This window comes from Harpia harpyja, chromosome 11 (genome assembly GCF_026419915.1).
Source record: "Harpia harpyja isolate bHarHar1 chromosome 11, bHarHar1 primary haplotype, whole genome shotgun sequence".
Taxonomy (NCBI): domain Eukaryota; kingdom Metazoa; phylum Chordata; class Aves; order Accipitriformes; family Accipitridae; genus Harpia; species Harpia harpyja.
This window is the reverse complement of record NC_068950.1, coordinates 18640675-18666650: the sequence shown is the minus strand read 5'-3', so window position 1 is coordinate 18666650 and position 25976 is coordinate 18640675. Positions and strand designations below refer to the sequence as shown.

The 25976-nt window shown below is 37.5% G+C and overlaps 1 protein-coding gene across 1 annotated transcript in view; it reads right to left on the bottom strand.

Annotated features, from left to right (window-relative positions):
- CDC73 (cell division cycle 73) overlaps nucleotides 1–25976 on the bottom strand; it is a 126356-nt gene that overhangs the window by 61157 nt on the left and 39223 nt on the right. Inside the window, exon 10 of the mRNA XM_052800598.1 lies at nucleotides 18001–18065. Within this exon, the coding sequence (XP_052656558.1) occupies nucleotides 18001–18065 (65 nt within the window). The remainder of the gene's footprint in view (nucleotides 1–18000; nucleotides 18066–25976) is intronic.

The window sequence follows — 25976 nt, the reverse complement described above, 5'->3', positions numbered from 1 at the left end:
CACACACTTTCTCTAACATCTTCTGCACACATTCCATAAATTGAGCCTCTGAAAACACCACTTTTGTTGCATATAAGACTCCTTATGACAACCAGTCAAATATTAATATTTTATCTCTTCCAGTTCTGTCAGAGAAAAACATCTACGAATCTTGTATTAAACATTTTTCATTGTAAAAAATTTTATGTGGAATAAAGGGGGGGGGGTTGCCCCCATTTCTTATCACATTCTCTTGGACTTGTAAGTATTAGCACCTGAAGTACTAATAGAATACTTGGATTCATAATACCTTGATTTACTCATAGAACAGCTGAATCCTAGAATGTTCATGACAAAATGATCATCATGAGCATTAAGTGACTTTTCTTTTTTCTCACCAACCATGTACAATTGAATCACATGCTATCATAGTCTAGCTAGAATATAGCAAAGTACTTTTGCATTAAAGTGCCAAAAAGAAAATATTCACTAGTACAGCCATTTCAGCATACACAACTATGATCCAGTTTAAAGGTAAGATAAATTGCAGAGTTGGACGGCGCTCATGCTCTGAAAGGATGGACTGATTCAACCATGCCAGAAGGTTGAGTAGCTGACCTTCACACTGTTTATCATATCCAGATGTATAATGCAAGGTGCTGGATAATTTCCATTTTTTTCTGTAACACTTAAAGACTCTTGGGCAAAAATAGCTTTACGTGTTTGCTGAACATATTTTACGCTGGCTTTGTCAGTTACTTGAAGTGAAAAATGATCACAATGAGATGCGTTGCCATAGGAAAAAAAGGACTGCCTCCCACCATGGCCAACTAAAAGATCTGGCATTTCATTGGTTTCAGTGGCCAATACAGACACAATAATCCATGTTTGTAGTTTGTCCCTGGCTTTTGGGAAGTCAACAAAAATGGAATTAAATTTATAATGGTCAATAAAGCTTTATTTTCTTGCTGTCCTACTTCCCTTTGACAACTACCTCTTCACAGTTAAACTTTTTCTCAAGTTATCAAAAAGGTATGTGGTAACTCACTAGAAGTGAATCTCTGCAAGATGCAATATGAAAAACTAAGCATTTTTCTAAACAAAACCTATAATAATCTCCCTCCTCACACAAATACCTCAAGAACATGCTAATCGTGAAACATTCTGTCTCAGAGGAACTTCTAACTGGTCTTGTTTTAAACAAGCGGACATTAACTCACTAAAACATTGCTTTTTTAAGACCCCATCCAGAAGAAATGACACAAACCTCTCTGGTTCTGATAAATACCAAACTACAGTTTCTGATTTTTCTATACAACATTTTCAAAGCTTACTAATAAGCTTGAGTCCTTTAGATGTCAACAGAATTGGTCATATCGAAGCCTTGAAATAAAGGCTGCAGTTTAAAGACTCCATTGTATTTTTGTAGAGCTTAATTTATGCTTGCTTGAGTGCCTTTGAAACTTTTGGTATATAAGAAAACCTTGAGCTTTGTTAGCAGTAGGCACAAATAGATAAGAAGCCTTAAGTTCTGCTGAGCTTTGCAATTAAAACCTGCCAGGACCAGCTAACTAGGAAGAAGAGATGAACCACCCGAGATGACCTGCACTGCGCATGCCTTGAGAGAGTTTAATTAGCGGACACCAAGAAAATGACCACCAGAAGGTTTCAAACACCCCAAAAGACCACCAACCCTTTTAATAGCATGTGCCTAAGAGGGCGGACACTATGTAAATAATTTCTGGGAAATAACTTGAATATGTATGACAGTTCTGGGAAATGTAATGAATATGTATTTATTAGACAATATAAGCTTTGCTTTTTGTAGGTAATGAATGGTATGCATGCTAGGAGGAACCATCCCCCATGCATTCAGTGCTGCAATAAACAATGCCTGCCTTCTAAAACTCCAGAATTGAGTCTTAGAGTTTCTTCGACTGGCTTTTTCAGTAACAATATACTGCAGACCAACTCTTTGCTTAACAGTGGCATCAGATTATATTAGACCCAATCAAATTGACTTGTTTCAATGGTTTGCCAATGTACCAATACAGGTTTTTTAAAAATCCAGTAAGTATAAATAAATGTTAAGACCTGTTATTACCAATACTCCCTCCCTAAGTAGTTGATAAAATCTATCCAACAATTCACAGTAATGTTACCTGAATTTCCCCATTTACTGAAAAATCTAAGGATAGAACACAGAAATTCACCTACAGGGATTCAACTATAGGGATGTTTTAATCTGAGACTACACCATCCTCCATATATGCAGCATGCAATAGAAATTATCAATAAATTCCTGTGCTGCTAACTACATTAAGTGAAAAATATAAAAAAAAAGTAGAAATATTTTGTAATTGATGTCCATTATGCTAAACTTTAAAAATTGACACACTTCAGTAAGTGTTACTTAGTACATCTCTTGCTATTAGAGAGAGAGATAAAAGATGCAAACCGAAGGAAAGACACACTTCTGGGGAAATATGTAGGCAGGACAAGCACTGAAGAAATTGTAAGAGAAAATATTCTGCCCTAAGCAGCTTATGTAAGTAAATGAGAAGACGAATTTTAAGCAGTAGGCTTCAATTGATCAGTTTAAGTACTGGAAATGAGTGTAATGACAATTGAGGTAAAGTGTGAAAGCAGTGACTATGCCCTAAAGTAAACAGTCACTCTTTTAAACATCCACAGCAATTTAATTTCCTATTCCCTTCTTACCTTAAAGACCCCAAACATGCTATGTAAAACTGAAAGCAAAACCAACTACCCTTAGGTTTGCTGACCAAAATAAAACCAGAAGTTGAAAAGACCTCTGCAACTTTTTTTTTTTTTAATATGCACAGAACTGCATTATGAAAATTTTAAAAGGTGCTGAATTTACTGTTGAATTTACATGAAATCCAGAATCTTAAACTGTGCATGCTGGAAAATGCACAGTCTTTACAGGCTAGTTAATAAATACCATCATAGTTCTACATAATCTAGCCATTACTACACGGACTCGAGCAATAGTTTAGTTTTACTTGTGGCTCTGATTCAGAGCAAATCTGTAATCTTATGTGAGCTAGTAGTAAACACGCACGCAGTACTAAGAAATGGGACCTCAGCAACAGGAGAAGCAGGAAATGCATATGAAAGTCCAGGAAAGCTGCTCCCAAACTTAATGGGCTAACCAATGATCTAAAAGTTTATAAAGATTCAAGTAAAGGTGAGAAGTCAAAGCATATTAATTTAAATGCATTAAACTCCCACATGGATTTTCTAATGCAGGAGTAGATTGGCCTTCACTCACTGTAAACCAAGGAAATTCAACTACAGCTAAAGTAGTTTTATTCCTAAAGACATCATCAGCCAATGGCAATTTAATGCATTACAATTTATGAATGTTGATATTGTACACTTTGGTAATTTGCTTTAATTTGCTTGAGTGGCTTGATCTAGATCTAGCCTTAAGGAATACTTGTATATTGCCATATTAGATTGCATCATCCTTTGTATTAAGGAGAAAAGGTTACTTCTGAATGACAGAACTATGAAGCACTTGCCTTAACAGGAAAATGGAGAGAACTGATGAAGACTTTTAACTTCCTAATGACTCCTACCCATGCTCAGGTGGCAACAGCTTGGAAAGACCTGAGGTGCTCAATTACAAATGAAAAACAACTTAAGATTGTAACCCTTTTAAAACAAATCCTGTACTGGGGGGCTCAGCAGCAACAAGAGAAGGCTGAGAGGAAGTTCCAGAAGATCCTCAAGCCCATGAAGGGCACTGACTGACTGAGACTCAAAGGCTACCAAGAAGTAAGAAGGTCACATTTCAGACACAGAGAAGTGGTTTTTTCCCCCCCCAAAGCTACACACAGCTATTGTTCTTTGATTAACATTTGCATGAGTGCAAAGGCACTTCCAGAAGTCTGTCTATTTGTCACAAAATTGCTAAACAAGATGGGAATCCAGGAAGCTCTGATGCTGAAAAAGGCAGATAACTTGTGAACTGAAACAGCACTCACACGGCATCTCCAGGATAAGAGGGGGATCAGGCCCAGTCAGCATGGGTTTACGAAAGGCAGGTCCTGCTTGACCAACCTGATCTCCTTCTATGACCAGGTGACCCGCCTAGTGGATGAGGGAAAGGCTGTCGATGTTATTTTCCTAGACTTCAGCAAGGCCTTTGATACTGTCTCTCATGGCATACTCCTGGAGAAGCTGGCATCTTGTGGCCTGGATAAGTGCACTATTCACTGGGTGAAAAACTGGCTGGATGGCCGAGCCCAGAGGGTAGTGGTGAATGGGGTGAAATCCAGCTGGCGGCGGGTCACGAGTGGTGTTCCCCAGGGCTCAGTGTTGGGCCCTGTTCTGTTTAATATCTTTATTGATGATTTGGATGAGGGGATTGAGTGCACCCTCAGCAAGTTTGCAGACGACACCAAGTTGGGAGGCAGGGTCGATCTGCTTGAGGGTAGGGAGGCTCTACAAAGAGATCTGGACAGGCTGGATCGATGGGCTGAGGCCAATCGTATGAAGCTCAACAAGGCCAAGTGTTGGGTCCTGCACTTCGGTCACGGCAACCCCATGCAGCGCTACAGGCTTGGGGAAGAGTGGCTGGAAAGCTGCCCGGCAGAGAAAGACCTGGGGGTGCTGGTTGACAGCCAGCTGAATATGAGCCAGCAGTGTGCCCAGGTGGCCAAGAAGGCCAATCGCATCCTAGCCTGTATCAGGAACAGTGTGGCCAGCAGGAACAGGGAGGTGGTTGTTCCCCTGTACTCGGCACTGGTGAGGCCGCACCTCGAGTACTGTGTTCAGTTTTGGGCCCCTCACTACAGGAAAGACATTGAGCTGCTAGAGCGTGTCCAGAGAAGGGCAACCAAGTTGGTGAGGGGCCTTGAGCACAAGTCTTATGAGGAGCGGCTGAGGGATCTGGGGTTGTTCAGTCTAGAAAAGAGGAGGCTGAGGGGAGACCTTATCACTCTCTACAACTACCTGAAAGGGGGTTGTAGTGAGGAGGGTGTTGGTCTCTTCTATCAGGTATCTGGAGATAGGACAAGAGGAAATGGCCTCAAGTTGAGGCAAGGGAGATTTAGGTTAGATATTAGGAAAAATTTTTTTACTGAGAGGGTTGTCAAACATTGGAATGGGCTGCCCAGGGAAGTGGTTGAGTCACCATCCCTGGCGATATTAAAAAAGCGAGTGGACAGGGTACTCCAGGGCATGGTTTAGGGGGCATGGTTAATGGTTGGACTTGATGATCTTGAAGGTCTTTTCCAACCGAAATGATTCTATGATTCTATTAAATAGCTCCCAGGTCAGCAGCAGGCTGGAGGCTACGACAGCTGGATGACAGGCTACAGTGGTTAAGAGTCAGTTTATATCAAAGAGAAAATGCCTGCGAATACTGCTAGAAGGCACACAGGGTCCACCATGAGTCTCTCCTACAACAGCTTGGTAATAAGGAGTAAGCATGACTTCAGCCAGAGGTTTATCAGTGAAAAAGAAAAATATTAAAATATTAAAAGAACTGAAAACTAACTGAACCCAGATTTAGATAAACATATACCTTTCTAAGTAGAAAAGCTCTAAGTTTTAAATATTACACAGTGAAAAACAAAGAATTAAAAACAAAATACAGTTCACAGTAACACCTAAATTTACACTTAAGTATAACAAATTCACTACAGATCAGTGTTAGTGAACAAACTATTAATAAAACCAGAATACACCTTTTTCCTCCACCAAGATAATATCACAAAGCACAAGAAGTTTAAAAATGACTGAGAGCCCTCCCTCCCGACCAAAAAAAAACACCCAAAAACCCCAAAACATATTACAGAAAGGCATAAATGCCTTTCTGCAATTTAATTAGAAGCAAAACATATTTCCCCCATAATCTTCAGACTTGCCAGAGAACCTTATTCTACTTCCTTCACCCTTGAGAAAAGAAAACATCTGCCCACCCCATCAGCTTTTAATCTTCTTACGGACAGAATTAATTTAGCTTCTTTCTGGGGAATGTGGTAGGAGAGGAAACTAGCCAAGCCTACTGGAGCCAAAGCGAGTCTTTTGTTTAAAAAAAAAAAAAAAAAAAAAAAAAAAGACACACACACAAAAAAAGGGTAAAAAAAGTCATAATATTTCTCAAAGCTGTGAACATTCTTTAGTTATGCCACATTTATGAAGCATCAATATATGCCTATGCATTTTAATATAGTTTAAGTATGGCTTCACTAAAGAAACATCACTTTACTGAACATAAGGCAGAAAGTCCTTGAAGTTTGCCAAATATTAAATGTCAGGTTTATCAGTCGTTTTCATTCCACTTATGAGAGGCGTCAGAAAAAGTTACATTATTTCTCTAAAGGTATGATTCTTATTCATAACTGAGAACTTTCACAAATATCAGTATACTAGTAACTACTGTTTAAATTTAATACATTCTTGATCTTAACCTGGAGGATGTTGAGTATTTATTACCATTTATATTCTTTTCCTCTCAGCTCCATATAAAGGAGTGATAAAATAATACTTGAAAATATATTCTGTGTATTGTAAATTTCCATCTATAAAATGTTCCCTGCATATGGATTATTGTTACGGTACTCATTGTTTCAAAGGATCTAATACCTACATTCATGTTTGAAAGAATTACAATTCACACTGTTTGATAATACAAGTCAACTACAGGCAGCTTTCCAGAGAAGAAAATAAAAGGCCATTAAGAGTCTTGCTGAGAACTGCCAGGGGAAGGAATGTAAGAAACATACTGAATATGTGGTTTTGTTGTATCGTACAATAACATGCATATGAAAGTTATCCTTATTAATTATTTAGTACATCTAAATAAAGGTGAGCAAACTGTCTGATTAGGCTATTCTTTCACCAGTCTGAATGGCTACTGTAACAAACAAGTAAATAAAATTTTCAAAAGATTTCAGGTATTAACAAGGAAGTTGATTCACATGTTCAAATTTCACATATGCAATTTGAGCCAACTATAAAACCACCCTTTAAAACCAGATGTAACATTACACCAGGCAGTCCAGAGTCCCTTTAGATTTTAATTTCTAAGATAGCATTATGATCCATTTCATATTCTAATATGTATTTTACTACTTTAATCTGTATTTCACCTGCTGTTCATGTCCAGATATTTTTGGAAGCTTTTTCATGACATTATTTTCCAGACCTAATTATACATGTGAAACCTACTATAAAATTGGTGGTTTGTTATAGCATATGATGTTACCCTAAACCAGAACAGATTTTATAGACCAATATGAGGTAGCTGTATATATTGTGTATATTATAATATACAATATATATTATTAGCTACAAAATATTTGGCTTAAGGTCTTATAAAGCCCTCTCCATCCAGAATTCTTTTGTTTCACTTAGTAACCACAATGAAACACAATTAATCAGGCAGGTTATCTTTTTTATGACAACTGGATTCCATTTTATTTTCAGTAATATTGCAATCTGTTTGCCTGATTTACATCAACTGCTCCAAAGATAACTAGGAAGCAGGACTGATGAATACTGCTGCATGACACACCCTCAAATCTCCTTATTCCAAAGTAAAAGGAGAGGTTTTTCCCCCACCAGAAAACAGATTTGTTAGCAGCCTACTTTAGTAACATTCCCTCCCTTCTTCCATAGTATGTTTTGAACCTACTTTCCAATTTCAGTAAAACCTGTAGAAAAGTTATTGCCTTTGTTAATTTTATAACAATTGTGGCCAGGGAAACAAACCCCTCAAATTACTGCTCCCAAGGAGGGAAAGGCAGGCAGTGCTTTTTCTCTATCTCCTCAAAATGGCAGCACCAAGCCACCTGAAAGCAAACATCTCCAACTCATCAGCTGTGCTTCCTTCCAGGTCAAGGGAGAGTATGAGGCAATACCCACTTTACTTGGGTAGAAAACAGACAGGCGATTATAGAGAAAGTATACACTACTTTTATTACCTATGAAAAAACCTAGAATTTAAAAAAATATTTTAATTTAAAAGTGCTATGAATTTACAGCAACTAGACTGACAGTTAACTACAAGCAATCTTATCACATCACTATATCACTTCGCTTAGTCACACAAAATTTTTCTTCACACTTTAACTGAATTTTAAAAGTGTATCTGTTGTTCATGCACAAAACCCACTCATACACCTCTGTGGAGGGAAAGTGTCGCCTGCTTTTAACCTCAAAGAGCCAAAAAAATGAGATATTTTAATTCCAATAATACATCTTAAGTCTCCTAAAGCAGCAAACCAAGTGAATAGTTCAACTTCCTGAAACTTAGTCTGCCAAATGCAACGGTAATGTAAGGTGAAATAACATGTTTTGTTAATACTCATGTTGTATGAAGTCTAACCAAAAGTTTTATACTCTAGCTAATCAAAATATGTACTTGTAAAAGAAGTTGTTCTCAAAGTTATTTCTCAATTTCTTTCAATTTACCAACTTCTTTAGATAATTTTGACATTTTAAGTACACTAAACAAACTTTCACTATTTGAGATAGTACTGAAAATTAATATGTTCATATAGTAGCAAACAAAAAATCTGAGAATCGTTTTTATACTTAAAAAGAAAGTCAGAATGTTTTGTCTCAGAGATTCACATTCACACTATGCGTTTATTGACTCACAAAGATCAGAAACCACATGGGGTATTTTACCCGGTCATTATCTTCAGTGTTAAGTCTCAAATCCTATATATATGAGGTTCCTAAGACTTAGAAAACCCCCAAACCAAAAACCTCCAGAAAATCCCACAATCCTTTTGGGAATACAAAAATAGAGAGTGGTGAATGAAAATTAAAACAGACAATACATCTTTCAATGCTTACCTACATGCACTTTCATACATACGCAGGTCTCCCCTTAACTCACTTAGCTTAGCTGAGCAGTGTCTTTCAGAGAGTTTTAGATGAATAAAGACCAAAGAACCACCCTTCCAGCAGCGGTGATGCAAGTAATTTCCACAATAGCGCATTGCTCAGTGAAAACATAAATATAGCTCCAGATGGCAGCTCAGCAGATCGCAATCACAGGTATATTCTGGAAGGTATGATCAGTATTGCCTAAATGCTAGTTGAGTGAGCCATAACTAATGCAGAGTTCTCTATATAGTCTTTACAGTCATTTACCTAATGAGAAAGCCTACACTGAAACAGACTATATCCAGGACCACCAGTAGCAAACCTGAGTAAACCAGGACTTTGCCTATAGATCATCCTAGCAAAGATAAATAAAACACAAACATCCTGAAAGCTAGGATGCAGATTCAATAGCAACAGCATGTGGCTGCATAAAAGACACCAGCAGATTAACACCTGCATTTAGATGGAACAATAGAATCACATAAAGTTAGAGACCAAAAGACAGTCAGCCTTAATCAATTACCTTCTTAAATGGTGCAAGAAGGAATTGCCTTAAAGGCTTAAAAATAGCACCTTTTTTGCTATTCGAACTGGACCTTCTCATTAGTGATGTTGCACTACATTGAAATAGTGCTGAATGACATCACTTATAATCTGTCCCCCAAAAGACCGAGAACCAGGGTTCTTACCTCAGCTTTCATTAACATTTGCCTCCAAAGATCCATCTCAATTCTGAGCTCTGCAGGTTTGATGTGCTTAGAAAATACTGTCTTTGCCTTACATATCCTGATGCAAGAACTAAAGAACACCTGCCTATTAACACCCTCATGTAATAACTGTACACCTGTGAAAAAAGCCTGCCACACTGAGATATCCTCTGATTGGATTCAAACACAGCCACATACTGAAAGTTCAATACAAGGAGGAAACAAAACCAAACCCAAACCCAAACAAACCCACAACTGCAAGAAGGAAAGGAGGTGGACCTCTAAAATAGCAACTCCAGAACACAGTCCACAAATTGAAACAACAGACCTTAAGAATGTTCAGAGGGCCTTGACAATAAGGACAAAATACATAAGTTATAAAAATAGAAAAAACTTATAAGGGGGATTTTGCTCTGGCTTAACTAAGTAGCATGAGTGAGATGTACATGAGACTGGGCTTTGAGGCATGTTCCTATGGATGTTGCTAGGGTAACAAACAAGCTATCCTACTTTCCAAGCTCAGAAAAGGGTATGACTATGAAGCTAAGTTACACATAAGCAAGTACTCCAAGCAGAAAACTTGTTTCCACAAATAATGAATTGTATCTTACTCCACTAAGAGCAAATAACCAAGTAGTAAAGTGTCATACGGCCTAATGACAATGGTATAATCTGAACAACTGAACAGAGAAGGAAATTTTGACTCAAGTCATCTCAGATTAGTTACATAAATGACTCAGCTGATCATTAAATACTTGAAATGTATTTTGATTTAGTTACTGTATAATGAATTGCAAAGTGTGTTTGTTAGAAGCCTTCAAAACTTTGTTAAAACTCTTATTCAAAGACAATGGGATGGCTACCCACATGATTATTTTCACAAGTGTGGATAAACTAGCAGAGAAAAGAAGGGATGTTGAAGTGAACTACCTTCTGGTCCACCATCTGTCACATGCTCATTTCTACTAGGTCTGCAAGACCTTTATACCGCCTTCAATAGTTATGTAGTGTTGTAATTTATTCACAATAGCCAAGTTGTTCTTTCCCCATTAGGAGAAATGTGACAACAAACTGTCAGTTGGAGATGCAGCTATTACATATTCAGTAGATGTTTGGAGATAATTTGTAGAGGGAAATATGTGGACAACATAGTTTAATATATAAGCTGTGTGAAGCGCATGATGTTTGATTGTTCAGAACAATTAGGACAAAGTATAAAAAATCTGTAGCTCAAGTTCAGCTGGTATCATTGAGCAATGCCCCATAAAACTTTCATTAATAGGTATTACACATAAATCTTAAGACCTCAGAAACACAAATGAATCTAAGCACCTACATAAGATTCAAGCAGAAAGTGGACATCCAATTCAAAGAACACAAATGAAGTTTCCTAGTTATTTTTATTTGAGGTCATGTTTCCAAATGAGAGCGACTCCTAAACCATTTGTAAAGGATCCGAGTCCTAGCACACAGGGTACATGGCAGATGAGTTTCTCAAGGAACACCCATAATGTCAGCATATAAGCTCCTATCATTCAGCTTTAGGTCAAGACAAGTCTAGCAAGTCACCTTAAAATTCATACTAAGAATTGTTGAGGGTCTCAAGCTTTTGTAAGTAAAGCTCCCTGGATGTCTAAAGCTCCACTTCAACGTGTACGCAGAAATACTTTGGATTCTCATACTTGGCACTCCTCCATTTAAACCACTTAAGGACCTGACAGGCATGCCACAAGCACACTTAGCACGCTGACACAATCGAGTTTTACACAGAACAGTGACTTCAGACATGTTCATTCAGTAACAAAGCTAGATGGCTCCAGGTCTTGCTCCCTCTTTTGTTCAGTAGCATACTGGGCAACATAGCAATGCCTAACTTCCAGATGCATGACTGGTTATACAATATCCACTTCTTTTCTTGAATTTGCAGTTCTTAGTCTCAAAATAAAATAAAACCTATTATGAGGAACAAAACAGGCAGTTCTATTGTATGATGCAGTACAACAGCAAGATATCTTGGCACAGATGTACATGATTTACAATCCCTGAGAAAATGAGTGCAGCATTGTTCAACCTAACATTTTCTTGAAAGCAGCATTTGTATGTGATTTTCTGACTATTTACACTAAAACTCTTTAAGGGAGAGTAATTTATTTAATGTTTGGAACACGACTGAGGCAATGAAGTGCCAACCACTGAAATTGTTGTGTGGACCTTAAATATAAAAGACAGTAATAGTTCTTAGGAATCTTGGTTGCATTTCATCCACTCTTATTACAGTAATATAGACCCAGAAAGCCTTCTAGTCTGTTACCTCAGAGCAGTGTAAGGTTGCTAGCAGACTATTCTGGGGAAACATCCATTTCTCCAGCTAAAGGATTTTTTGAGTTAGTGGTCATGTCCTAGCCCTCATGGACCAAGAGCATCATAGTTATGTCTAAATTAGTTACAGATAAATATACTTAACATGAAAAAAATTTACAAATCCAATGAAAACAAACATCTTTACACCTCCAGCATCATCTATGGAACACTCTTCTACTAATAAACAATTATTACAGTTTTCCTCACCTCGTCTTGATGGTTAAAAACTGAACAGTATGCACACAGAGTTCACAGAACGCTGCTCTGCCCGCAGAGGGGAGCAGGGGCATGGGCAGACTGGCGTTACACTTGTGGTGAGAATAATGACCAGCTTATGCACAGACTGCATGAAAATTATGCTCCGCTTCAGAGCCCGTTTCAAATGCTTTCAAAGAGTCTGTTGTTTTGTTAACTCCTCCCTCAATACCACTGCTCTCAAATATTTTAATGAGATTAGGACATGACACAGAAAACTGGTGACATGTGGATAAGTAGTTATATCTCTCCTATCTAATATTTAAGATGTATTAAATTTTTATTTATTTTTTGAAGGTTAGTGCTGTTTATCTGTATATTGAGAGACAAAGTCCAATTCCACCATATGCTTCTGAAAAGTCATTTCAAGTTTTGGCACTGAATCACAACCTTAATTCCTCACAATAAATTAAAAAAAGATCTTGTGGATTTACCAACTTATGCAGAAGCCTATCAATTATCTGAAATCTTTTATATAAAATATGTGCATACATCATGTTGATTGCTTCTGCCCCAACATGCTTCCTCTCCAATGGCCCAGTCTTTAAGGTGCCAGAAGCTTAGCATTTCCTTTCATTCTACTAGAGACTAATCCTTTGAAAATACACCAGAGGTTAAACAACCTCTCAGTTAAAATAATAAAATCACTGAGACTATACCATACTTAAAATATGTTGAGGGCAATAACAGAAACATCCTTTGATGTTGCTCAAAATCTGATACTGACCACAAACTGATGAAAAATGCTGCTGACCTTAGAGGTGCTGAACCAGTCTTCCAATTCTTCTGAAATTAATCCTGCTTGTACTGTGACTTACATAGGGACCCCCTTTTTTTATTAGCTGTTTTCTGTCAGGAGTATGGAATGTATTTGTTTTGACTGAAATGTATTTTCTTTAATTACTGATAGTCTCATATATACTCAGGGTAATTTTACAAGAGATTGTTGTAAAGCCTGGCAGTTTACACTGGAAAGATGGATGTTACTTTTATTAATTTGTAGGAAAAACATTATCACTGAACTCATAAGCACTGAAAACTTACAAAGAATTTCTTACTAGAGATAAAACTTACATATTTGAATACACTACAGAAATTTGCATTTGAGTTTGCTACAAGTGATGTGCCTCAACTGAAACCCTCACCAACTATACTGATTCTTCAAGCTGAGCCCCAAACTACCTGGTAAGGATGTCACCTCAATGCCTAGAAGAACTGTTTTATCCACCCGTTTACTGAACAGCAAGAGAAAGAAATGCCAGCAGTAGTTCTGGCTGCTTATGAGTGCAGATGATTAATGACAGATTCCATTACTAGCAGCAAAAACAAAAGACAAGAGCTTCTGAGCTTCAGCAGCCACAAATACCAAAACCAGAAGTTAAAACCAGGAGAGCTTTCTAGCAATTAGGAAAGGCAACAAAGCAATTTCTACAAGGGCCTACTGCAGTACTATGCAGACCTTATTTGCTTGCACCCAAGTTTATAATCACACTGAATCCCAGCTCACGACTAGTCAGGACTCTCAGAACTCAGAAGAAATCATTCCACAGAACTCCACAGGCTATCAGTCTATTCCTTTCTTTCATATTAAAAGTCATGAAAACTTAAGAAAAAAAACCAGAAAGATGAATAAAACCAGCATCACTGTGACTATTATTGTCATGGAGAAACAATTATTACTTGCAGGTGCACACAGTCAACAGAAAGTATGCCCTCTGCTTGGAAGAAGATACACTTTAGCACCAATCTATTAAAGCCAGCTTTATCAGATACTCACAGAACAAGCGACTTCTCCCATATCGTGACATAGATGCAGATAGCTCATTTGTTCTGATCTTGACATCTCAAGCTATAGTAACAGTTAAATACTTGACATATTTTAGTTACAGAAACCAATAGTCCAAAATTCCATTTCATTTATATAGAAAAGGTCAGACCCACTTTCTAGGCTTCCACTAGATGACACTGGCTTAAACTCCAAGTTAACATTTCTCTTTAGAAAAGCAGAAGGCTAATGCCCCAAACACATCAAATTTACACAAATAAGAAAGACCATGTTGAGAATATCAGCTTAAGATTCTCTCTCTGCATTCCCTCACACCCTGCATGGTATAAAATACTAACATACTTATCTTCCACAGCTCCTATTTGATCCGTCTCAAACAGTAAACTTTCCTACTTAAAAAACAGAAGTTGCCTGGCTATACAAGGGATTATGCTTTCAGATAAAGCCTGCAGGTAGACCTGTAGGTTTCTAAGAGTCATGCTGCACCATTTGCAACATGAACTGCTGGGTAACTAGATAGCAAGAGCTACCACCACTAGCTTACTTGTTTCCAAAACATCAATTCAGGAAAATGGAAGGTGCCACATATTAAAAAAGGTTTTCTGAGGAACATGTCCTGTTATAAACAACTTCGTGTCCAGAATAATGAAATCATGCCTTCACAATAAAAATTCATTAAATAAATCAGTTCTTCCTAAGAGAAAGTAAGCGTGCCAATTAAGCAAAAACCCTGTTACAGGGAAGAACTGCCAGCAGCACAAGTTATTTTAGCTGACATTACTTCAGAAAAAGCCCACCATTCACCATCTGTTCTGGCACAAATTTTGAATGCTAAGAAAGTTTCCAACATCACTGATGAAAAGAAAGCAGTCAAGTCGCAGAAGTTTTTGTTTTGCTGTTAAAAAGAAGAAGCATCTAGGACAACTCACATTTCAGCAAGAACAAACACAAAACAGAAATTTTGCACATTTCATAAAAATGATTACAGAGAATTACAATAAGGCAGAGTGCAAGTGGAAGACATGTAGGGACTATAACACAAAACAACTAAAAGCTTCTTACAAATTTTACATGAGAAGCAGGTAGGCAACTCCAGACAGTGGGTCACTGTTTACACTCCAGGTAATAAACATACGTCTACAAAGGTTTTTTCCAGTTGCTAACACGATCAAAACTTTTGGAAGCTAATGGCTCCATCAACCTTTCAATAAGAGAACACTATCCATCAAAACCTGTTTCGTTCAGACAATGAAAATAAGGGACAATGTGTGACAAGGAAGCCAAAGGAATCAAGGCAATACAGAGAGAACAAAATTCGGGGTAGATGGTATTACCAATAATGTTAAACACTCAAATGAACCACCACAGTAGGATAAACAATCTCTTTCAACATGCAACTCATAACCAAAGTGGAAACTAGAGCAAAAATAAGAAGATATGAAAAAGTGATAAAGAACCAAGATAAAGTAAAATACATGATTCATCCATCTCATGGCAATATTTATAAATTCAGAAAGAGTAAGAAATTCTTAATGCCTTTCTACAAACCATTGGTGAGATCTCACTTGGAAAAATCCATGAAATTTTACTTCTCCCTGCTCAAAAAACCCATTAATTCTAACTGGAATAGCTAGAGAAGGAAAACTCACTTGGGAATTGAAAGCTTATTTTGCAGTATGACTTGTTTAGCCAAGCAAAACAAGAAGTTTTAAAAGAATGAATGACTATAAATACATTAATGGAAACAAACACCATAGAAGAAACAGGAGCTACCAAAGTCAAGGAGAACAGCAGCATAAAAATGAACCTTTTAAATTTTACCATTCATCTGGAAGTCAGAGGTCTGAAGTTTGAAGACAGCATCTAACAAAGAGCTACCTAACACTTCAATTCCTTTGCAATGTTTGATGAGTTCACAAAAACGGATAGCAATACGATGAGGATAGCAGATGACATCATGTAGGTAGCATACAATTCCAATGCTATCCTCCATATTCCTATGATTTAGCCAATGAGTATAATGTACTTTTTCATTGAAACTCTAGGGGAAAAACATTACTTTCCCATTTCCTCCCTAGTTTTGTCTAGCATAAAAAATAGGAACAAACCACAAAAAAACCTGAGTAAAAACATAATATGAAATTTGCTAACTGGTAGAGGATTAAGTATTCTATACAAACCAGCAGTCTGAAGATTGTGGGTTAGAACTATGTGGTCCACCACTGTGACAAAGTTTAGACAAAACAGATTAACATTTCTGTGTCACATAATTACAGATTTATTTCTCTGCCATCTTAAAATCAGTATGTTACCACAATTTATGAATGAGCTAAACATTTGGGCATCTTTTTAATAGTCTGGAAAAATAAAGCTCAAAAAATCCCTTACAAGTTCTTTTAGAAAAACACTAAATGACAGATGGAGTTTTAATATTTCTTATGACACCAGATGATGCTTGATGTGCAGTCATGCAATACCTCTTAAATACTTATTTCAAAAAACTCTAGCTTATGTTGGAAAAAGATCTACTAGTAATTTAATATCAGTTATATTTTCTTTCTTAATGCAAGAAATCAGCAAGGACAGTTTAATAACTACCTCAAAATTCTAGGTAGTATACTGAATACGTGAGCGAGTATTCCTAGAATTAAAAACCTTATCTCTTTAATGAACTTAAAAAATATGTAATTTTTAGAGTTACTGTGCATCCCTTCACTTCTACAGTTTTTATACTGACAAGCGTAAAACATCTCAACATTTCTACTTTACTTTAATCTTGCCTTTTTTTTTTCCCCTTCTTTTTTTCTTTTTTTTCCCCACAGGGCAATTAAGACAAAGCTTATTTACTAAGTCATTTACTAAGTCATTTCAAGTCACTACCACTTGAAACAGATAAATTATACCATAGAAACCTGGGTTTGGTATAACAACACTACTGCTTGATCCCTCATAAAGCAGGCCTAAATTCATGCAAGGTTCAAGAACAAATCTTTGGACATAATGGGTTATTTTCTTCCTTCACCTAATCAATTTCTGAATTAATCTAGAAACAGCACTGTTTAGCACTAAGTAGATTCCTCCTTTAAAATATTCCCCCATCTTTTTTTTTTTTTTTTTTTTTAAAGTATTTTAAGTCCAGAGAAGATTGGGAATGAAAGACTTGGGCAAGAACTTTCATCAAACAAGAAAAAGCTCTGAATGTTATTAAGAACTTTACATTTAAGATACTATTTTATGTTCAAATTAGGAGTGCAAACTGGAAGTAGTACATGGATTTAGGAGAGTGTTTAGTGCTGTCTATTCATCAGATTTATATAGGTATGCAGATGGCAAAAACCTTAATGAGGGCTCTACATTAGTTTTGTAGCATCTGTCCTACTTACCAGCAGATCAAACCAGCACTTGTTTGACAGCATTCAACCCACTTCCACAAAAGCAGACAAACATTGGCCAGAAAAAGGAAATCTGTTTGAGGGTCTCTCTCTCATCTGCGTACATAGCAATTCCCACTGACAGCATTATAAAGTCATACGAAAGAAGCTCATCTCACTAGGCTAGAAAGCTTCAACAGTAATGCAGAGGTCAAATTCTTCCACCACTGAACAAATTTATGGTTATTAAATGCAGAGTAGTAAACAGAGCAATACTCCAAAACCTAGTTTTATTACTTCAGTTTTGTGAGTATAGTTTTATCACTTATGATTATGAAAGATGTCCTTCACAGACATACGTAAGGCTAGCAAAAATCTGGGTATCTTAGTAGACTCAAGCACAAAAAGGCTGCACCTCCACAAGAATAACCTGCCAGCAAAGCCTTCCCAGCACACCTTTTTACTGCAGACAAATCCCTTAAGCAAAGATCTCTAAAATGTGCAGACCAAATCAAAACATTTTTATCTTTTCACAGAGAAGAATTTTCATCAATTCTGTTAGTCAACCAAAGTGACCTTCCAGAGCCTAGGCCAGGCTGACATAATACACATATATGTACACTATCATTTATAGAAAACATATTTAAAGAAAAGGCTTTTAGCTTACCGTTACAGACTTCAGAGTCATTCCATGATAGGTGCCCATGGTATCAATTTTAAAGCCTTCCGTTTCTGCAAAGGACAAAAGGCTCTTGTAAATCATTATGGACGGAGGGATGTCATGTCTAAATAGACAACACTGGAAATATCTTTGAAATTATTTTTGCAAAGAACGCATCTTGCTATTGGTAGTGGTTTAGGTTCTGTTCACAATAGAAAGCCTGGTTAGTAATTAGGAAATCTGTGTTTTCTTTAGACAGATGTTCATTTGGTATTTCTGATTTCTGTAACCAGAGTAAGCCTTTCCTGCTGCACGGAATCATTCAAACCACTCCAGAGAAAGGATATAAATTTAGATCTTTGTGATAATATGTTACAACATGCAGGCAGTCTCAGAAATTCTCTTCACTACAAAATGGAGAGGTGCCTCATATTCCCAGAGTGCATTATAATGCAACATATTCAACTTATATTAATGGAAAAATACACGTAATAAGAAATGTTGACTATAAAACCTTGGCCACTTAACATGATAAATTCACTTCTGGAGTGCAGAAGAGCAACAATGTCATTGTCATATGATACAGAGGATAGAATCTGCATAAATTCACACTACCAGAGTAAAGGTGATAAAAAGGGCTGGTTTGGGTTTTTTTTTTTTTTTTAGTGGTTTTAATCAGACTGAATTCATGCTGAGTAAGTGCCAGAAGCCTGCAAGTGCTCAGTGATTAAACCTGCTTCCACTAGCCTGTCTGCTTTTGAATACTCCTTCTCTGTCCTCCTCTTCTCAGCAGTCTAAGACCAAAGTCAGCTCCTGAATACTGCCACCAGGATTTGCAAGAAAACCTTTTTCCTTTTGTAAATTCCCTGGCCTCATACATCTACGGTCAACTGACCCCATCAACCAACCACCCAATTAATTCATACTTAAAATGGCATGATAATCAGCAGTTAAACCATGATAAGTAAGCATTTGTCTACACCTAAGCAACTTTCGGGCTATTTCAACTAGACTTGGGTAAAGGTAACTGATACTGTGCAGAAACAGCTCTTTGGAACTGGAAGATTTTTGCCATTTATTACACCACCTTCATATAGTGCATCAGCACAAAAACATAATAGACCAAAAATAATGCAGAATCAAAGTAATGCTCACACCTCAACCTACAAAAACTCCAAGAAAAATATTAGAATTTCAAGACTGTTAAAGCTTCTTACTCTTATCATAAGTAAATTAACTTAAATTGAAACCCAGACAACCTTGAAAACAATGCAGATGCTCTGGGAAGCATCTGTGGTTGCTCATCCTTTCTTCCTTAGATGCGGAAGATTATCAGACATTTGTAGGAAATGAGGCAGAAAAGTTTCCCAGATTTAATAACTCTCCAGTGCCTAGAAAAAGATACGCCAGAGTTGAAAACTGATCATACTACTCTCACCAGAGAGATAGGTAGCTACTTTCTGAACACCATTTTGGGCTTTACTTTTCCCCCCTTGTCCCCTTGATTATGCTACCAGACCTAGCATCAACTACCAAGTGGAGAGGCCTAGTGTTACTGACCACGTTTTGTTTTACACAAAGTCACTTCAGCTCCAGCCCTTCTTCATCTTGGCTTCTCAAGGCCATCCCTCTCCTTCTGCTGGACTGAGCATTTCTGAACTACAGAGTTGATTCTGAGAATGCAAAATGCAGGTACATGAATGGAGACTTGGTTTGGTCTTGGAAAAGACATGAATGCAGTCTTTTCTACTGAAAGAAGAAAAAGAAGCCTAGCTTCCCTTTATAAATTGATACTGCCATACCACCTTTCCCCCCAGCCCAAAAATGTAATCATGCATTAGTCACCTCAGGGTTCATACAGCTGAACTCGAGTTAAAGATGGTAAAGTTGCATCCAACCAACACTTCCATGGATAACAGTTTTTGCTGTGACTATATAGGTCACTGTTTCTGGGCAAAGAGCATATTAATATTTCAGGTGGTGCCTGGAGCCTTGCAGAATACTTGATAGAGCTGGCCTAAGTTGAAGACATGCTTTTGCTGACCTGAAGTGACATAAATCAGAGACATATAATCTAGGATGACAGTTGTTTGCGATTTTCAGGTTACCAACAGAGGAACCTTTCCCCTTTCCAGACTGACCTATTATGGGTTCCTCTTGCCTATGACATGGAGAATTTCCAACTACTTCAACCAGATGTTCCTCCCAAACTCCAAAGAATACAGATACCCCTTAACAAGGCCAGCAAAGCAACACCCCCCGTTGTACCTGGCCTGCCAAGGTTTCTTTCCTCCCAGCACAAATCGTGGTTCTATAATTAGTTCTACATCTTTGTTCCCCATTTCATTTCTTTCTTTCCACTGGACTTTTTCTACTTTTTCCCCTAGTAAAACTTTGCATTCCTTCTCAATTAATTAAAAAACCCTAAACCAAGTCTCCATCAGCATTGCAAAGGGAATAAAGGCCCACAGAGATAGCAGCACAGTTAGAAAGTAAATCAAAGGGGAGAGAAGCACCTGGCAGGGAACAAGCCTCTGCTTAACCACCAATGGTTTCATCTTTTGCAAAAACCTCTCCAAGTCTCAAAATCTGTCCTGGTTCATTTAATAAGCCACAAAAGCCTCTAACCAGAGCTCTGGCTCTTACCAGCTTCCTGCTCCCAGCCTTGTGCTGACCCTTCTTCCAAGCAGGAGGAGCAAACAAGTAGGATCCTAAAGAGCCACCTGTTGCCTCAAACATTAGAGTGGGCACTCTTGCCTGCTGAACGTCTTCAGCAGCTACATAGGCCTTCCAATGCTATTTAACAGATACTCAGGTAGTAAATAAAACAGTTCTGGTAATCTCTAAATAATGGCATAGTACTTTTCCTTATGAATGTAAATCTAAGAGATGCTAAATGGTCAAAGTAGAACATAGGTACCCACTTACATTCCTGCAAACAGTTACTGCAGCCACTACAAGGTCTACTGCAGACCCCAGGAGCTGCTACCTGTTGGTAGGGTGGGACAAGTAGAACAAACCACTTCCAAAACTGCCCACCAGCTCTCAAATTTCCTGCCTCAAACTCTCAAGCAACCAGTGAATGACAGTTAAGCATTGCCAGCTTCCAGATAACCACAGCAACCCTCTTGTAACTGGTAACAGCACGGACACTCTTTTCTCAGAATATAGCTTTTTTGACCTGATCCTCTCATTTCCCATGTGATACTCTACCAGTCAGCCACTCACTTTTCTTACAGAAATAAACACTGCTACAAGCGAGAGCCCTGCCACTTGCACTTTTGTGCCTTTTTATAAGGTCTCAACAGTTTGTACACTTGGCCACATACAGTAGTACCTTCAGCTCCACTCACTGTATACAGCCTGTGCAAAGCAGAAAACAAATGCTTCTAAGTCAGGGACTCCACAGTTATAGCTGCATTCCCACTTCAAAAATTGCTGAGGGTGTTAGCCAGGTTAATGCAGCTGGTTGTAAAAGACATTCAAGGACCACACTAGAAAGCAGAGATGCACTTCTCCCAGAGCATTCTCTGAGGGCAGTGGCTGACCCTGATGCAGCTGCTCAAAAGCAGACCTGGGATACAAGAGGAACCACAGGCCACAGTAAAGAGAAGCAGAATACAGAGCAACTTGGAGCACCAGGGGACATGCCCCCAGCATACATCAGCATAAATGCTGTACCATACCCTCAGACTAAACATGCAAAAGCAATATGTTTCTCCCCTCCCTCCCAAACCAGCTCAAACCTGTGCTGCTGAGTCATGCACCAGCAGAGAGATGAAATATTAACACCTGGCCAAGATATAGTTTGCAACTCCAGTTTCACAATCACAGCTTCACTGATGGTAATAGAGGAAGCAGTTAAAATTACAAGCCATCTACTAAGAAAAGGGTATTTAAGAAGAAAAGATCCCTTTAAATAAAAGTATGGTGATGGCAAGACTTTGGACCCTTATTTTTAAACTTGGAATTAGATGCAGAACAATTGTTAAAAAAACACCACTTGCTTGAGTCTTCGATACACCAGGATTTTTCAATAAAATTAAACAAAGTTATCATACACATTTCCTTTAGGCAAAAAGCAATCCATATTAAATACTTTAAACACAGATCTAACATTAAGTAAAGAATGCAAGCAAAGTCCAACATTAATGTATTGCAATGAACTGTATTGCAACTTTTTCTGTTTTCCAAATATAATCAGTTTTATAAACATATAAGCATTGTTAAAAAACACAGACATCAACAAACACCTTAAAAACTACTTCTTGAGAGACTAAACACAATAACTAGTACTGAATAACCAGTTCTAATGCTTCAAAAACATAAACTACCATCAGTTAACATTAAGACTATCTTTTCTTCTCCATTCATTACATGTATTACAATCACAATTTCACACTGCAATGACCCAAAGACTGTCAAAAGATCATACACTTTTCCAGTGTGGTTCATCACTAGTTACCTTTCTAGCATCACCATGAATCAGAGTGCCCTCTCTCATTTAAAAGAATTAAGACCTGGAAATGAAAATACGCACCCTAACGCATCAGCTTATTGGACTGATTATATTCTCCATTGCCATTTGGGCATATGCTCCATTTCCTTGCATATAAGTATTAATGTTCAAATTGCCTTCCATTTGCTTAAAGCCCACTGCCCTACATCCATTTAGGTCACTCTGCATTTTGATTCTGCACCTGCTGCAGCTCTAGCCATCCAATCCAGGTGCAAACTTGAGCACTGATACATTACCAAAAGAATAATAGCTTTAAAAAGACTCAAATTAACCTGAATTTCTGGAAGGAAGTCCAGGCAAACAGAAACAGAACACAGGAGCATGTCTCTGAAACACTGAAGAGCTCAAGTTAAAGACTTTCTTTGAATTGTGGATGAATAAGATTGAATAACCACTTCTTTTTTCAGCTGTATACTCTGCAAACCCCAGATAGCAACAGCTCTGCAGACAGCCTGGAAATGATTCACTACCCCACTTCACACCCATGGTAATTAAATCACTGACACCAAATTTCATTCTACATTTACTGAACATTCCTTTTCAGTACTACACCCTAACAAGTTAAAAGTTTCACACCTAAATTTCCAAGCTATACTAATTAGTTTACAAAATTCTCTGCACAGTTCATATGTAACAGTTCAGTAATAATCTTACAAGTAATTAACACAAAGTTCTTAAAAGTTTCTCACAGTACTAATAAAAAAAATTCACAGTATGAATCTGTGTATTTTCTAGCGCTGAAGTGAATGTACAGCATTGAAAGTTATCAAACTACTTGGTCACACCAAGCCAGAAGATAGAGATAGACCACACTCTCTTTCCAAATGTAAATCTCTCACACATATTCTCTGCTAGAAAAAAAAGCAGAATCCTATAACCTTAAAAATGAATGCAATAAATAAAAGTCTAACAAGGCAGTCAAGTTTCAGAACTGTGGATCTCCTGCTACCAGTTCTCATATTCTCCTTGTGTAAATAGAAATCACACAATTTAAAAGAAAATACTTATAATGAGAGATAGTTTATAAAGAAGCTTTCTTAACGATGCATAGGACAGAAAAAAAAAAAAATTATGGTCCAGAGTCACCTCAGGCTTAAAAACTTCATAGTCCCCTGTTGCCTAGGCTTAACACAACTGATTGAAAGCTAGGCATACTGCTGAAAAACTGCAGCTATGTTTGAAAATCCAATATGATTACAAGAATAATTCAAACATAAAATGACAATAGCAGGAAGTCAATGGCAAGCTTTCCTGAAGGAAACACTTGGGTGTGGTAAACAATATTCTTTTCACCATCATGGACTGAAATCACACGGCTGTACAGCAAGAGCCTTTCCAATTTACACTAAATAGAAGTAAATGTTGTTGGGTTTTTTTAATAACAATTGGCTTCTGCTATGTTGAAACCTTGACAACAACAATAGCAGGCAAACAAGAACAATGGTACCGGAACACACCTTAAAGACCTAACACTTGGAGCAGCACAGAGAAACTTTGCTTTGTCATCTGAGAGATGCGCTCAATGGGTCACAATAATCTTAAATCTTCAAGATTATCATCCCAGAACTATTTCACACTCTGGAATTACCGAAGAAACGAGCATGTGAAAAGGAGGATCTCAGGTAAAGCCACTCAAGAAACTAGGGAAAAAACAAGGTATAGCATCCAAAACAGTTTAGTACCTAGAATGTCCTATAGAACCAAACACATCAGCTCAAAGTTTTAGTATACCACAGGCTGTACTGCAAACCATATACATCAATAAATATGTATGTATATATCAAACATTGAGGCACACAGGAGAGGACATGAGATACCTTCCTAGGCGTCAAATGACATTTGGGCACAGGATTTTTTAAAAATCCTAGAAAGGATTTAAATATTATGTTGCTCAAGAAGATACGACAGAACAAAATGGTCTGTGGCATGAATAAAATACCACTAGTAAAGATGCACATTAATAAATGACATTAATAAAGTGTAAAAAAAAAAATAGCTAAGTGCAGTAATATGAAGGAAAGGAATAAAACTACAAAGGAAAAGTAGAGAAAGGTTAGCACAGAATGGAGCTCCATGTTGTTGAAGAGATGATACCATTACTGCCAGCATGAAGGAAACAAAACCAACAGGAAGGAAACAGCAGTCAAGGCAAATAATTACAGGGAGTTCACCTCCTCACCTCAAAATTGTTTGAGCAGTTCAGCATGACAGGTGCACTGCCAAGTAACATGTTCTTCCACTGTGGAAATATCTAGGACATACGAGTCCTACTGCAAGAGACATTCTAAGACATTTCCTATGGCATAATTCACAGAACTTTAAGAACGTCAAAGGAAAGACTTCTCTCTCCTGCCTAACCAAAGCTGCAGTAACAAGACACTCATTTGAGAGAAAGCTACCAACTACTGACTCAGGGCTGCATAAGCAGTTCTGTTGACTGCAAGTGTAACTGATTATTTGCTCTTCAAGTATAGTACTTTACAATTACCAACTCCCTCACATTTACTATTAAAGCAATTGAAACCACTCTAGCAGCAAAGCCTATCCCATCTGGCATGAAAATTTTATGTAAACCAACCAGAGAGGCATCCTGATAAACCGCATCAGAAATAATGACCCATCACAAGAAGCAGAGAAGTTTGGCTGCAACTCAGCAGTTTACTTAATGCATCTTGTGTTAAAATTCCTAAATTTACTATCTGAGCTCTATAAGCTTTGAATTCTTTGTGCTAAGAACAAGACTGTTAATGGAAAAATTCTGTATTAAACCACACAAATATTCAAAGAAAAAACAGTTCACCTCCATGCTGCCTAAACTTTAAATCTTCATGAATACTGTAGTATTACATGAAACTGCCGATAAACAATAAGCTGTAATCATGATGCAGCTAAGAGGGGACTACTGTGAATCCTTCCTGTAGTTTCAATACCTCTGAAGAAAGAGCAAACAGATGAGACACAAAGACAAAAGGTTAGAGACATAGCCTCTCTTGGTTTTGTTTCAATGTTCAGCCAAAATCACTAATACGCACATTGTTACACGCATCATACCATCCTCCCTTCCACAACTCTGGCCAACCACACACACAGTCATCATTTAGGGTAAGATGTGGAAACCTTTCAGAGTGACACAAGTCTAAAGGGTTCAACTTTATCTCAGGTGTTATCCTCCATTACTAATAAACATGGATACAATGGTATAAAGACTGCAAGTTATTATACCTCAAACTCAAAATAATCATCCTTCTTTTCCTTCAGACTTCTTTCCCAAAATCCTCAGTACTGCAAGCTTTCCATAAACACATAATTCCAAATTCTTACTAGATTAACTGTAAATAAATAGTCTTTAAAGAACAAAAAGTGCCTTATTTTACTTTTATTGATGACTATTTCTGCTTGCAATCTCACTTCTGCACTGACTATTTGGGGGCCACAACTTAATTTTGAGGGCAACTAAATTAAA